The 15,253-nt window shown below is 48.7% G+C and overlaps 1 protein-coding gene across 1 annotated transcript in view; it reads left to right on the top strand.

The window, feature by feature from the left end:
* Positions 1-6,731, top strand: part of C1GALT1 (core 1 synthase, glycoprotein-N-acetylgalactosamine 3-beta-galactosyltransferase 1) — a 32,912-nt gene extending 26,181 nt beyond the window's left edge. The window contains exons 2-3 of the mRNA XM_075316861.1: positions 1-208; positions 5,684-6,731. The exon at positions 1-208 is cut by the window's left edge and continues 460 nt beyond it. Coding sequence (XP_075172976.1) covers positions 1-208; positions 5,684-5,866 — 391 coding nt within the window. The 3' untranslated portion in view covers positions 5,867-6,731. The remainder of the gene's footprint in view (positions 209-5,683) is intronic.
* Positions 6,732-15,253: the final 8,522 nt, after the last annotated feature.

The raw sequence follows: 15,253 nt of genomic DNA, 5'->3' as shown, positions 1-15,253 counted from the left end.
CAAGGAGGAGAAGTGCACGCACAGCTCGTCGGTGGAGGACCTGGCGCTTGGGAAGTGCATGGAGAACATTAACGTCAAGGCTGGAGATTCCAGGGACACCAGCGGGAAGGAGACCTTCCACCCGTTCGTCCCCGAGCATCATCTCATCCAGGGATATTTGCCGAAGACTTTCTGGTATTGGAATTACAACTACTATCCTGCCATAGAGGTAAGGGCTGTGCCGCCTAGTTGTGTACGCTCCGGAGTGTTCATGACTTTAGGAGGATAGAGGTATTAATGGTTGATTTTCACCTTTAAGTAACTGGAACTAATCCTTGAGGAATGCAGACATCTAGGCTCAGCCAGCGAGGAGTCTGTGCCTCGTGGACTGCAGCCCCGGCTCCTGTCCTGCTGTTAGTCTGGGCCGGGATAGCAACCTGATTTTGGGTTAATGTAACTTATTTATTCCCTTAAAAGAAACCTGTCACTAGATTTGGCCCCTATAAGCTGCGGCCACCACCAGTGAGTCCTTATATACAGTATTCTAGAACGCTGTATATAAGAGCCCTGGGCGCTCTGTGTATATAACTTAAAAAACACCTTTTATAATACCTAAGGGCGATCCGGTGGGCGTCGCTGCTCTCGGGGTCCGGTGGGGCGTCGCTGCTCTCGGGGTCCGGTGGGGCGTCGCTGCTCTCGGGGTCCGGTGGGGCGTCGCTGCTCTCGGGGTCCGGTGGGGCGTCGCTGCTCTCGGGGTCCGGTGTAGGACACCTCATCCACACTGTTAGGTAGGAGGACGGCTGCAAAGAGAAGGCACCACCGAAAGGCAGCGACACCATCAAACCGAGAGCAGCAACACAATCTGACCACCCCTTAGGTGAGTATTATAAGGCTATGTGCACACGTTGCTTTTTTTTTTCAGCGCGGAAAAAAACGCACCCTCTGGCAGAGGAGAGAATTGTAAACAATGCTTTTTGAGAAAAACGCATCAAACGCATGCGTTTTTCATGCGTTTTTTTTGGTGCGTTTTTTAAGACTTGTCAGTGTTAATAAAGTTGGTTGAACACAGACCTTTGGAAAAAAAAACCTGTGATGTCATTTCCTTCTCCACATTCTGTTTGGATAAATGGGAGGGCTTGGAATGGAAGGAGCACCATTTGAATTTTGGAAAAGTTGAAATAAACTTCGCGCACCATGTCACATTAGCAGGGCCCCTTGGGTACCTATACGTCAGAAAACCCCCACAAGTGACCCCATTTTGGAATCTGCACCCCTCAAGGATTTTATTCAGGAGTATATTAAGCATTTTGAATCCACAGCTACTTCCCCCAAAATGTTGCTGTAGCAACAATATTCTCACTGTTAGGCTATGTGGCCGTGATCCAGCGACACGGCGTCTAGTACACAGTGTCAGCCTTCCTGCAGAGATGTGAGTGTTGTCCACGGGAGAACGCAGCTGGCCATGCCCACGATTTGGGTTCAGGCTGCTGTGGAGCTCTATGCTACCTGCAGAGAACACTCATCTCCGCAGCATAAATTGACATGCTGAGGCTCGGGAAGCCACGCCACCGGTCAGTTTATGCTGCGGAGAAAAGAAGCACAGTGGGCATGGGATCTCCAAAAATCCTTCCACTGTGCTTCTACTGCACAACGCAGCGTTATGGACGCAGGGAAAACACTCAGCGCCCAAAACGCTGCAAAACCTGATTGTGGGCACACAGCCAAAAAAGCGTCAATTGATGAATGGATGTCAAACATATATAAAGTCCCACCCCCCTGCATATTCTAAGCTGGCACCTTTAGTACCTTTCATGTGGCACTAAAAGATGCCTAGCTTAGTATTTATCCAAAAAAAAAAAAAAACAATGAAAAAAATGGCGTGGGGTCCCCCCTATTTTTGATAGCCAGTCAGGGTAAAGCAGACAGCTGTAGCCTGCAAACCACAGCTGGCAGCTTCATCTTGTCTGGTGATCAATTTGGAGGGCTCCCCAGGCTTTTTTTTTTTTTATTTATAAATAAAGAATTAAAAAAAAAATAACGTGGGGTCCCCCCAAATAAGATCACCAGCCAAGGTGAAGCTGACAGCTGGGGTCTGGTATTCTCAGGGTGGGACGAGCCATGGTTATTGGACTCTTCCCAGCCTAAAAATAGCAGGCCGCAGCCGCCCCAGAAGTGGCGCATCCATTAATGCGCCAATCCTGGCGCTTCGCCCCAACTCATCCCGCGCCCTGGTGCGTTGGCAAACGGGGTAATAAATGGGGTTGATATCAGATGTGTAATGTCACCTGGCATCAAGCCCAGCAATTAGTGATGTCACGGCGTCTATTAGATACCCGACATAACTAATTGACAGTAAACAAAAGCAAAAAAAAATGACAAAAAAAAATTTATTAGAAAAAACACTCCCCAAAACATTCCCTCGTTCACCAATTTAATCAAAAAATTTGAAAAAAATGGGTCCGCAGAAATCCATTTGGACGTCCCACGTCTGCTCTGGACCTTCTAGAATATGGGGGCACGTTCAGGGAACGTATCCCCCATTTTCTAGGAGGGCAGACCCTCCATTTGAGGAGAGTGGGTGCCAAAAATCTGCACCCACTCTCCCCGGGTCACAGCTGCAGAGTGCCGAGCAGCCAGCACAGCTCTCTGAACACAGTGCTGGCTGTCAGCTGCTCTGCTCATGTGACCGCACTGACCAGCGTCTGCAGTGAAGGAGGAGGGGGCCGCGGGGGATCAGCGCTGCGACCGGACAGGTAAGGGGGAATACCGGGGGGAATAGGGGGTGACCTGGCAGGGCCTGGGGGGCATTTTTTCTGTCGCATGTCTCAAGGCACATGCGACAGAAATCATAGGAGCAGGGCGGCCGGTGCGCTACTGTGCGCGCGGCCATGTTGGATTTTCGGGAGGGGGGTCGGAGGTCGGGGCGGGCACTTTGGCGACACCGGGGGCTTTCCAGGACTTTGCCAGGAAGTGAGGTCAACAGGAAACCTCTTGACCTCACTTCCAGGTAAATGCCTGCGTTCTGGCGTGCCGACAAAGCCCGCGGACCGCAACAAAAAAGCAGCTCACTGCGGTGTAGCTGCGTTCTGACCCCACATCATTGATTCAATGGGGGAGAGAACGCAGCCACACCGCACAAAAGAAGTGACATGCTGCTTTTCTTTCCGCACCGATTTTTTTGGCATCCAAAACGCTGCGTTTATAAACGCAGCGTGTGCACTGATTTTTCGGCTTTCTCATACACTTTGCTGGGAAAGCTGAACGCATGCAATTTGCCACTGAAACGCTGCGGTTCTAAACGCAGCGTTTCCGCGGTAAAAAACGCAACGTGTGCACACAGCCTAAAGGTGTTTGCTCTTATATACCGCATTCATGAATGCTGTATATAAGAGCCCACTGGTGGTGGCCGCAGCTTATATGGGACAAATTCTGGTGACAGGTTCCCTTTAACACCTTGTGACAAACCTATACTCCATGGAACCGGTTGGTCAAGGTGTATGGAGCGTGCTCAGGCGCTGAACTGTTACACAGCCGGCTCCTATCGCTGATAATCACTAACAATGCCCTGAAGTTGCGCAATCCGGCCTGAGCAGCCATCCTGAGGGGGCTTATAGGCCCTCTACCCCCACAACGTGACCGCACGGTACTGATGGGTAGCACCTGGGGTCTGATGAAGGCTCATGCCATGCTGGTTCTTCGTGAACCTATTGGGCTTCATAGTAGACCATGGTTATATATATATATATATATATATATTTATATATATATTTATATTTCTAATATATAAAAACTTTAGTACGTGAACAGTGCAAACCTCATGGTGCCGAGACTTTTTAATGTCCACTGCAGCTGAGTCTCTGCATGGTTTTTCAGTAGCAGCGGTCACAAATTGTCACGCACGCTCCGAAAAGAATCCATGACTTAAATTGACAGGTGCATGCCGTTTTTTTGGACAGTTTACATTGCTGGCCGGCCTGTATTGTACTCTTTCCCATACCCATTGCCTGTACCTGAGCCCGATTATTGGGTGGGGGGGGGGTTGAGTTTTGATCTTTTTGGCCTCTTACTCTACATGTAATGTATGTTAATGGCTCAGTAAACACGCGCCAGGTTTGTATAAACTTGGTGTTTAGGGCGTCACCCGGGGCAATTACTTTTATACTTTTTATTGTACTTTTTTATGCCTCCCAATGAACCGGTCTTTCCAGTTATGATTTAGCCTCACATTCCATTATATACAGGGCTTGGCTCGTGATTGTATGTAATGATTATATATATAAAAGTATATTATACATATATATATTATACATTATACAATATATATATATAATATAATATATATAATATAATATATACATACACATACACAGAAGTTCCAGGCGGCACACAATCCTTCAAGGTGCACGTGTCCAAAGAAGGCATCCACAGTATAATTAATACAAAGGACCGGCACTCAAAATCTTCTGAAATATTTTTGTAGTTTATTCCATCATAATATACAGGCGTAAATTACGCGTTTCGGCTAATAGCCTTTTTCACATCTATATATAATATATATATATATATAACAATTTATATATTATACAATTGAATGACATGTGAGTGATATAGCAGATGTCCTGAATTATACTTGGGTGGAGCTTAGCCTTTCACTGGGGCCGGTGTCCAAAACTAGACAATTTTAGCAAATGTCCTTAGTTGCATATCAATGCCCTAAAAGGACCCCGGAAGTGGCAGAACTACCTGTACCTACATCATATATGTAGAGAAACAAGGAGGCAGTGCTATCTGTATCTATATCATATACATGAAGAAACAAGGAGGTGGTGCTATGTATATAATGTAGATACTGATAGCACTGCCTCCTTGTTTCTCTATCTGTACCTACATCATATACATAGAGAAACAAGGAGGCAGTACTATGTATCTGATGTAGGTACTGATAGCACTGCCTCCTTGTTTCTCTATGTATATAATGTAGATAAAGAAACCAGGAAGTAGTGCTATCTGTATCTACATTATATACCTAGAGAAACAAGGAGGCAGTTCTATCTGTACTCACATTATATACATAGTACTGCCTCCTTGTTTCGCTATGCAAATGATGTAGGTACAGATAGCACTGCCTCCTTGTTTCTCTATCTGTACCTCCATCATATGCATAGCGAAACAAGGAGGCAGTACTATGTATATAATGTGAGTACAGATAGAGAAACAAGGAGGCAGTTCTGTCTGTACTCACATTATATACATAGTACTGCCTCCTTGTTTCTCTAACTACTATCTGACATCAGATAGAGAAACAAGGAGGCAGTACTATGTATATAATGTAGGTATAGATAGTACTGCCTCCTTGTTTCTCTATCTGTACCCACATTATAAACATAGTACTGCCTCCTTGTTTCTCTATGTATATAATGTAGGTACAGATAGCACCACCTCCTTGTTTCTCTATCTGTACTTGCATCATATACATAGCACCACCTCATTTGTTTCTCTATGTAAATCCTGTAGGTACAGGTAGTACTGCCTCCTTGTTTCTCTAGCTGTACAGGATTTATAGGGAAAAATATGGAGCCAGTAGATGTGGAAGGGACAATGTAAAATATCGCTTTTCTTTAAATCTCAGTAATGGTAACGCAGCAGCCCTGTGAATACTTCTGCACCATGTACGCAGTGAACGTTCAGTGTTTCTGTATTTCAGGGTCCCGGCTGCTGCTCAGACCTGGCCGTCTCCTTCCATTACGTGGACTCTACGACCATGTACCAGCTGGAGTACCTGGTGCACCATCTCCGCCCCTACGGCTACTCGCACAGGTACAGCCCGGACTCCCCGAGTGATCCAGACCAAACCGATGTGAAGGACAAAGACGTGAAAGCCGAGTAATGCAAACCACAATCACAAGGGATCCAAAAACTGACTGCGGCCCCTCTGAGGCCGTATCGGAGCGTTACCACCCCTCAAAGGCGGCATCTGGAGTCTGTGCAATGCTGGTGGCAAAGGGAGGTCTAGATAAATATATATATTATTTCTAAATATTGAAGATTGATATTGGCATTCGCCTGGACTCCTGGGAGCCTTTGTTTTTTACTGACAATCATTTGGTTTGGCCTCTCGTAATCGTGTGAGGCCATCCTGGAACGTGTCCTGGTCCCGGAGACGTCGGTGGACAATCAGTGCTCTTAAAGGATATTTATTCTATAAAGGAACTCAACAAAGCCACTTTTTTATTTTTAGGAACTTGACTTGTGGATGGTGGCGATTTACATAGTGATCCTGCTGGTGTAGTATTGTCCATGGGCGCCGTGTAATACTTTATTTCTCCAGCGGAGGCGCTGCAGACAAATCAAGCACTCGAGGTTGGGTTGCCAATGGTGCCGGCAGCAGGACGCCCGGTGATTACATATCGAAAAAGGACATTGTACGCGGCACACAGCCTCCGCTCTGAATACTTTGCATTTCCCAGAACTCTTCTTTGTCCAGTATTTTTTGTTTTTTGTTTTTTTTATTATTTTTGCTTGTCGACTGTGCCTCTTTGCTCGTCTTATGTCGTTACTGACTACTCGTAAATTTTTTTATATTTTATACAGTGTGTCCACCCATATCCTGTCCACCGCCATTAATTTGAGAATGGTGGCAGCTATAGGCATAGAAGGGGTGTCTAGGTATAGTAAAGTAGCCATGCGCTGGTGTCTAGGTATAGTAAAAGTAGCCATGCGATACGCAACAAAACCACCTATAGCGCCACCTGGTGGAAAACACCAGGAGTTAACATTTTTATCTAAAAAACGGAACGAGATAGAGGAAAAAAGTGAATTACAAAGTTGTAGGGCATCATCAATTCAATACGAATCGACACCTTGCATACAGAAATGCTCTGATATGAAACCCATGACCCCCCCCCCTCCCCAAAACATTGAATGCTGGTCACGCATATGGCGCTCATTTAACTTTGATGCTCAAAGTGGCCCCCGTCAGCTGCAATGCACATCTGGCCTCTGCACAGCATACTGTATCTTGCTGCACGCTGTGCAATATGGTAGGTGACACGTTTGCACAAGCATCTGTGATACGTCGTCGTAGGTCCTGCAATGTTGGTGGAGGGGTCGCATACACCTGCTGTATGATGTGACCTCACAGAAAGAAGTCCAATGGGGTCAGGTCAGGTGAGCGTGGAGGCCACTGCACACAGCCACCATACCCAATGACTTGTAGGAAGGTCTCCATGAGGTATCGCTTCACGTCCGCAGCCTTGTGAGTTTTATATGTCCTAATCATAGCATTTCTGTATGCAAGGTGTCGATTCGTATTGAATTGATGATGCCCTACAACTTTGTATTTCACTTTTTTTCCTCTATCTCGTTCCGTTTTCGAGATAAAAATGCTAACTCCGTTGTTTTCCACCAGGTGGCGGTATAGGTGGTTTCATTGCATAGCTGCAGCACATGGCTACTTTACTATACCTAGACACCACTTCTATGCCTATAGCTGCCGCCGTTCTCAAGTTAATGGCGGTGGACAGGATATGGGTGGACACACTGTATACGGCAGCTATATGTACGTAACATTTTATGGTCATGGCCCACTACTGCATTAAAAATTAGCCGGTTGACAATCAGTTATGTAAGTACAGAAGTGCACCCCCCCCCCCCCCACCCCTGACTGCTCTGAGTTGTGCAGAATTAGGACAAAGGGACGAAACGGCAGCAAACGTGTCTACGGGCTGTTCACAGTAATGCAGCTCAGCCCTATTCACCAAAAAGAGTTGGGCTGCAGTTCCAGACATGGACAGGTGGGGCACTGTTTCTACAAGACAGCAGCCTGAACCACCTACTTAATGAGTAGGTCCTGGGAGCTCTAATGTACTCCACCTCATATGAATGGTGCATGAGCGTACTCCACCCCTAGAAAGCATGAGCCTCTGATCACACAAAAAGTGAACGAAATGGTGGTCATGCACACAGAATACACCTCTATTCACACCAAGAACGACAAGACCCCCGGCTTTGAGATTCGAGTGGGGGGCTAGGGGTCAGAATTGGGCGCATATTGCTCCAGAGGACCCTGGGATATAAAATGCCAATCTTGATTAATCCGCCCTCCACTCCCAAAACTTCCAATTCATTAGTAAAAGTTGCAGCAGAAATAGTATCTCTAAAGCGTCTGGGTGGAACGTTCCGACTTACTCGCGGCCTGATGAAGCCGCCATCTTTGTGTCCGCTAGTCTTCCCCTTCCCATGGTTTATAGCGCCCTCCTCTGGATGGGGAAACTTGAAGGACTGAAACCTGGGGAAAGCTTTTGTTTTCCCGATACGGCTACCCCCCTGATCCGTTCCATTGTACGGATAATGTTTTTTTTTGGGGGGGGGATTCATGTCTTTCTCATTATAACCCACCATTTATTTATTTCTCTTTATTTATTGTGGCTGCGGACTGGTCTGACTAACACGGGCACTGTTATATAAGGGGATGACGTGATGTATGGGAAAAGAGAATATAGCTTATTACTTAGTGTTAATTATGGAAATATCTGACATATTTGAGTGTCACGTTCAGAATTTCCTTAAAAAAAAGTTGTTTACAGATGGACCCTGTTAATGGGGGGAATATAGGCGCATGGGCAAATTTGGGGGGTTCACATTAGCTTAAAGGGGTTGCACGAGCGTAGATGTTCCGGGGCTCTGTAGTGCAGCTCTCAGCTATCCCCAATGGCCCCATAGTCAATAAATAGTGCGGCCATCACTCCATTCAATCAGGGCACTTCAGAGCCCCCGTTCTCGGGATTGGGGGGGCCCCCAGCAGGATTAGGTGCCAAGTTAGGGAAATCCCTGACTATGACTTCCAGAACCATTATGGTGCATTAATTGACTTTGCGGATGCCAAAACTTGTGTGCTCCTTTTGGAGAATTGTTGTGTAGGCACGGATGCCCTGGTTACCACCTGTCCCGAAGTTATGGGGTCTGTCTGGCCATAGGACCCCCTTTACACGGTGTCGAGCTTTTGTGTGTGATTATATCGTGGATCCAAACCCCCAATCCTATATGGACTCTTTCACTTTGGGCTCCTGTGTCATTATATGTGACAGTGCGGCTGCCCCCTTATCTGGAGTCCAGTGATTGGCGCTGGTACCGGTGGTAGATGGTGACATTTCAGGACCATTCATTCTGGACATTGTATGATGAGAGGTTTGCTTTTTCCCTCGAGTTCTGCGCTCTTAGTGATGATCGCACTTACTTTTTTCATACTTTGTTTCCGAAAAGCCAAATTTCCATAACCTCAAGGAACCGGTCACGTGTCATATCGCGAAAGTGCCTACCGGCTGTGTTCCAGGTTATGTGATGATGCTTCCAAGGGACCGGCTGGAAAATACAAATGAGACCTTGTGTGATCTCCGGTGAAGGACCTTACAAGTGAACGTCTCCCTAAAACCTACATGTGTCCTTATATACAACCTTAAAGGGAACCTGTCACCAGATTTGGGGCCTATAAGCTGCGACCACCACCAGTGGGCTCTTATATACAGTATTCTGGAATGGTGTATGTAAGAGACCAAGCTGCGCTGTAGAACATAAAAACACCTTTATAATACTCGCCTAGGGGGGCAATCTGATCCGATAGGGTTCGTTGCTCTCCGGTCCGATAGGGGTCGTTGCTCTCCGGTCCGATAGGGGTCGTTGCTCTCCGGTCCGATAGGGGTCGTTGCTCTCTGGTCCGGTCCGATAGGGGTCATTGCTCTCCGGTCCGATAGGGGTCATTGCTCTCCGGTCCGATAGAGGTCGTTGCTCTCCGGTCCGGCGCCTCCTCTCTGCTGCGATCTCTGTCCTCCATCTATCCAGCCCCAGTGTGGATGATGTGTCTACTTCATGCACACTGGCCGTCATTGCGGTCCTGCGCAGGCGCACTTTCATCTGTCCTGCTGAGGGCAGATCGGAGTACTGTAATGCGCAGGCACAAGGAAACCGTTAAAGACTGCCCGCACATGCGCACTACAATACATTGATCTGCCCTGAGTGGGGCAATTCAAAGTGCACCTTCGCGGACTTCAGTTGCCGGCCTGTGTGCATGACGTGAGATGTGTCATCCACACGGGGCCGGATAGAAGGACCGCGATCACCGCAGAGAGGAGGCACCGGATCAGAGAGCAGCGAAATCCATTGGACTGAACCGCCACCTAGGTGAGTGTTATAATGGTGTTTTTTTTATGTTATACACAGCGGCCTGGGCTCTTATATACAGTATTCTGGAATGCTGTATATAAGGGCTCACTGGTGGTGGCCGCAGCCTATAGGGACCAAATCTGGTGACCGGTTCCCTTTTAAGGAGAGAAGCGTCAAGGTTTTACCGGAGATCAGATACTTCCACTCTTTTACCTCCAGCTTCTTTGATATTTGTCTGGGTCATCACATTGTGGGTTTGAAGGAATGAAACCCATCATGACGACCAGGAGTGACCACAGCGGCTGTGCATTGTGAGGTCCCCTCCATACAGACCCTCATGTCTCAGTAGTTTTAGGGCATTTTCTGGTGTCCTTCAAACAACACATTGCATATTTCTGGAGACTTCACTGCTCCGTCTGACCTATACCAGCCGGACTGTAGACCTTGCCATGTAACTGGGGTCCTATGGACACATTCATCCTGCAGGATCCGGCACGTAGACTCTGCACGGGATCGAGCCTAAGGCTAATCCACACTAGTGAATATTTAGCATTTTTTGAAGTGACTTTCTCCTCTGGACATCTCCAGTACTGCTTTTAACTTATTTTTATTTTCCTGCCTTCCATACCCCCCCCCCCCCCCCCAACAAATAAAAGTTGCCCCATTCTTCCATTCAGGGAAGGTGCAAAGTACAAGGAGCACTCGGCACGTGCAGATGTTCAGCGGACGTCTCCTTCCACATCAGCAACGACTGCACTTTCCTCCCGTTCACCATTAATCATTAGCTTTGTCCAAAGGTCGACCAGCGACCCCTCATGGCCCCGACGAGGAGAGAGCAGCGGGGAAGGCCGAGGGAGAGCAGCGAGGGAAAGCCGAGGGAGAGCAGCGAGGGAAGGCCGAGGGAGAGCAGCGAGGGAAGGCCGAGGGAGAGCAGCGAGGGAAGGCCGAGGGAGAGCAGCGAGGGAAGGCCGAGGGAGAGCAGCGAGGGAAGGCCGAGGGAGAGCTATATTTTTTATATCCTGTTTATACTGAAGCCTTGAGATTGTTTTTGTTTGTTTTATTGGGAGGGATTTGATAGTTGATTGTAATGACTTATATCATTAAAACCTGTGTCTTACCAATCCACCACGTCTAGTGATTATTACACATATTTTTAGCCATAATATTTCCGCCACCTTCTGCCCAAACAGCTTGGACCCATCAATGTCTGGACTCCACAAGATCTCTGAAGTGTCCTGCGGAATCCAGCACCACATCCCTTATATCCTGAGCGGCAGAAGTGATCAGAAGAAGAATGAATGACTCTATACAGAAGAGCTGAGCAGTGTAGCTGTGATACAACTCTAGCAGGAGATAAATCACTGCAAACCTGCAGCAGAATCTGTGTATTCTGGCCTCTTTCTTTTTGCTGCTAATCTCATTCATTCTCCATACACTTACATAGGCAGCTATAATCGGATACCTCTCTGTGCTGGTAATCTAATGTGACCAAGATGGATTTTAGTAGTTTTTCAGAGGGAGGAAAAGTGGCTCATAAAGAAGTTTCTTATAACTACTTATGAGTGGGCACTACCATGCTCGGGTGCTCAGTACTCGTAACTAGTGATGAGTGGGCACTACCATGCTCGGGTGCTCAGTACTCGTAACTAGTGATGAGTGGGCACTACCATGCTCGGGTGCTCAGTACTCGTAACTAGTGATGAGTGGGCACTACCATGCTCGGGTGCTCAGTACTTGTAACTAGTGATGAGCGGGCACTACCATGCTCGGGTGCTCAGTACTAGTAACTAGTGAGGAGTGGGCACTACCATGCTCGGGTGCTCAGTACTCGTAACTAGTGATGAGCGGGCACTACCATGCTCAGGTGCTCAGTACTGGTAACTAGTGATGAGCGGGCACTACCATGCTCGGGTGCTCAGTACTGGTACCTAGTGATGAGCGGGCACTACCATGCTCGGGTGCTCGGTACTCGTAACTAGTGATGAGCGAGCACTACCATGCTCAGGTGCTCTGTACTCGTAACTAGTGATGGGCGGGCACTACCATGCTCAGGTGCTCGGTACTCAAAATGAAGGGTCGAGCCCACAGGCTCGAGTACCAAGAATGATGGAAGTCAATGAGTAAAACAAAAAATACTCAAGTTTCCAATTAACTTTTCATTATACTCTGTACAAGTCTAAGCGTCTGACCTGCTCATTTCGAGTACTGAGCACCCGAGCATGGTAGTGCCCACTCATCACTAGTTACGAGTACTGAGCACCCGAGCATGGTAGTGCCCACTCATCACTAGTTACGAGTACTGAGCACCCGAGCATGGTAGTGCCCGCTCATCACTAGTTACGAGTTCTGAGCACCCGAGCATGGTAGTGCCCCGCTCATCACTAGTTACCAGTACCGAGCACCCGAGCATGGTAGTGCCCGCTCATCACTAGTTACGAGTACTGAGCACCTGAGCATGGTAGTGCCCGCTCATCACTAGTTACGAGTACTGAGCACCCGAGCATGGTAGTGCCCGCTCATCACTAGTTACGAGTACTGAGCACCCGAGCATGGTAGTGCCCGCTCATCATTAGTTACCAGTACTGAGCACCCGAGCATGGTAGTGCCCGCTCATCACTAGTTACGAGTACTGAGCACCCGAGCATGGTAGTGCCCGCTCATCACTAGTTACGAGTTCTGAGCACCCGAGCATGGTAGTGCCCGCTCATCACTAGTTACCAGTACCGAGCACCCGAGCATGGTAGTGCCCGCTCATCACTAGTTACGAGTACTGAGCACCTGAGCATGGTAGTGCCCGCTCATCACTAGTTACGAGTACTGAGCACCCGAGCATGGTAGTGCCCGCTCATCACTAGTTACGAGTACTGAGCACCCGAGCATGGTAGTGCCCGCTCATCACTAGTTACGAGTACTGAGCACCCGAGCATGGTAGTGCCCGCTCATCACTAGTTACGAGTACTGAGCACCCGAGCATGGTAGTACCCGCTCATCATTAGTTACCAGTACTGAGCACCCCGAGCATGGTAGTGCCCGCTCATCACTAGTTACGAGTACTGAGCACCCGAGCATGGTAGTGCCCGCTCATCACTAGTTACGAGTTCTGAGCACCCGAGCATGGTAGTGCCCGCTCATCACTAGTTACGAGTTCTGAGCACCCGAGCATGGTAGTGCCCGCTCATCACTAGTTACCAGTACCGAGCACCCGAGCATGGTAGTGCCCGCTCATCACTAGTTACGAGTACTGAGCACCTGAGCATGGTAGTGCCCGCTCATCACTAGTTACGAGTACTGAGCACCCGAGCATGGTAGTGCCCGCTCATCACTAGTTACGAGTACTGAGCACCCGAGCATGGTAGTGCCCGCTCATCACTAGTTACGAGTACTGAGCACCCGAGCATGGTAGTACCCGCTCATCATTAGTTACCAGTACTGAGCACCCGAGCATGGTAGTGCCCGCTCATCACTAGTTACGAGTACTGAGCACCCGAGCATGGTAGTACCCCGCTCATCACTAGTTACGAGTACTGAGCACCTGAGCATGGTAGTGCCCGCTCATCACTAGTTACGAGTACTGAGCACCCGAGCATGGTAGTGCCCGCTCATCACTAGTTACGAGTACTGAGCACCCGAGCATGGTAGTGCCCGCTCATCACTAGTTACGAGTACTGAGCACCCGAGCATGGTAGTACCCGCTCATCACTAGTTACGAGTACTGAGCACCTGAGCATGGTAGTGCCCGCTCATCACTAGTTACGAGTACTGAGCACCCGAGCATGGTAGTGCCCGCTCATCACTAGTTACGAGTACTGAGCACCCGAGCATGGTAGTGCCCGCTCATCACTAGTTACGAGTACTGAGCACCCGAGCATGGTAGTGCCCGCTCATCACTAGTTACGAGTACTGAGCACCAGAGCATGGTAGTGCCCGCTCATCACTAGTTACGAGTACAGAGCACCCAAGCATGGTAGTGCCCGCTCATTACTAGTTACGAGTACTGAGCACCAGAGCATGGTAGTGCCCGCTCATCACTAGTTACCAGTACTGAGCACCCGAGCATGGTAGTGCTCGCTCATCACTAGTTACGAGTACAGAGCACCCAAGAATGGTAGTGCCCGCTCATTACTAGTTACGAGTACTGAGCACCAGAGCATGGTAGTGCCCGCTCATCACTAGTTACGAGTACTGAGCACCAGAGCATGGTAGTGCCCGCTCATCACTAGTTACCAGTACTGAGCACCCGAGCATGGTAGTGCCCGCTCATCACTAGTTACGAGTACTGAGCACCCGAGCATGGTAGTGCCCGCTCATCACTAGTTACGAGTACCGAGCACCCGAGCATGGTAGTGCCCACTCATCACTACTTACGAGTACCGAGCACCCGAGCATGGTAGTGCCCGCTCATCATAAGTTACGAGTACTGAGCACCCGAGCATGGTAGTGCCCGCTCATCACTAGTTACGAGTACTGAGCACCCGAGCATGGTAGTGCCCGCTCATTACTAGTTACGAGTACTGAGCACCTGAGCATGGTAGTGCCCGCTCATTACTAGTTACGAGTACTGAGCACCTGAGCATGGTAGTGCCCGCTCATCACTAGTTACCAGTACTGAGCACCCGAGCATGGTAGTGCCCGCTCATCACTAGTTACGAGTACTGAGCACCAGAGCATGGTAGTGCCCGCTCATCACTAGTTACGAGTACAGAGCACCCGAGCATGGTAGTGCCCGCTCATTACTAGTTACGAGTACAGAGCACCCGAGCATGGTAGTGCCCGCTCATCACTAGTTACGAGTACTGAGCACCAGAGCATGGTAGTGCCCGCTCATCACTAGTTACCAGTACTGAGCACCAGAGCATGGTAGTGCTCGCTCATCACTAGTTACGAGTACAGAGCACCCAAGCATGGTAGTGCCCGCTCATCACTAGTTACGAGTACTGAGCACCAGAGCATGGTAGTGCCCGCTCATCACTAGTTACCAGTACTGAGCACCCGAGCATGGTAGTGCCCGCTCATCACTAGTTACGAGTACTGAGCACCTGAGCATGGTAGTGCCCTCTCATCACTAGTTACGAGTACTGAGCACCTGAGCATGGTAGTGCCCGCTCATCACTAGTTA

The sequence above is a fragment of the Anomaloglossus baeobatrachus genome, chromosome 6 (assembly GCF_048569485.1).
Source record: "Anomaloglossus baeobatrachus isolate aAnoBae1 chromosome 6, aAnoBae1.hap1, whole genome shotgun sequence".
Taxonomy (NCBI): domain Eukaryota; kingdom Metazoa; phylum Chordata; class Amphibia; order Anura; family Aromobatidae; genus Anomaloglossus; species Anomaloglossus baeobatrachus.
Note: the sequence above shows the minus strand (reverse complement) of the source record. Positions and strands in the feature narration are given on the sequence as shown.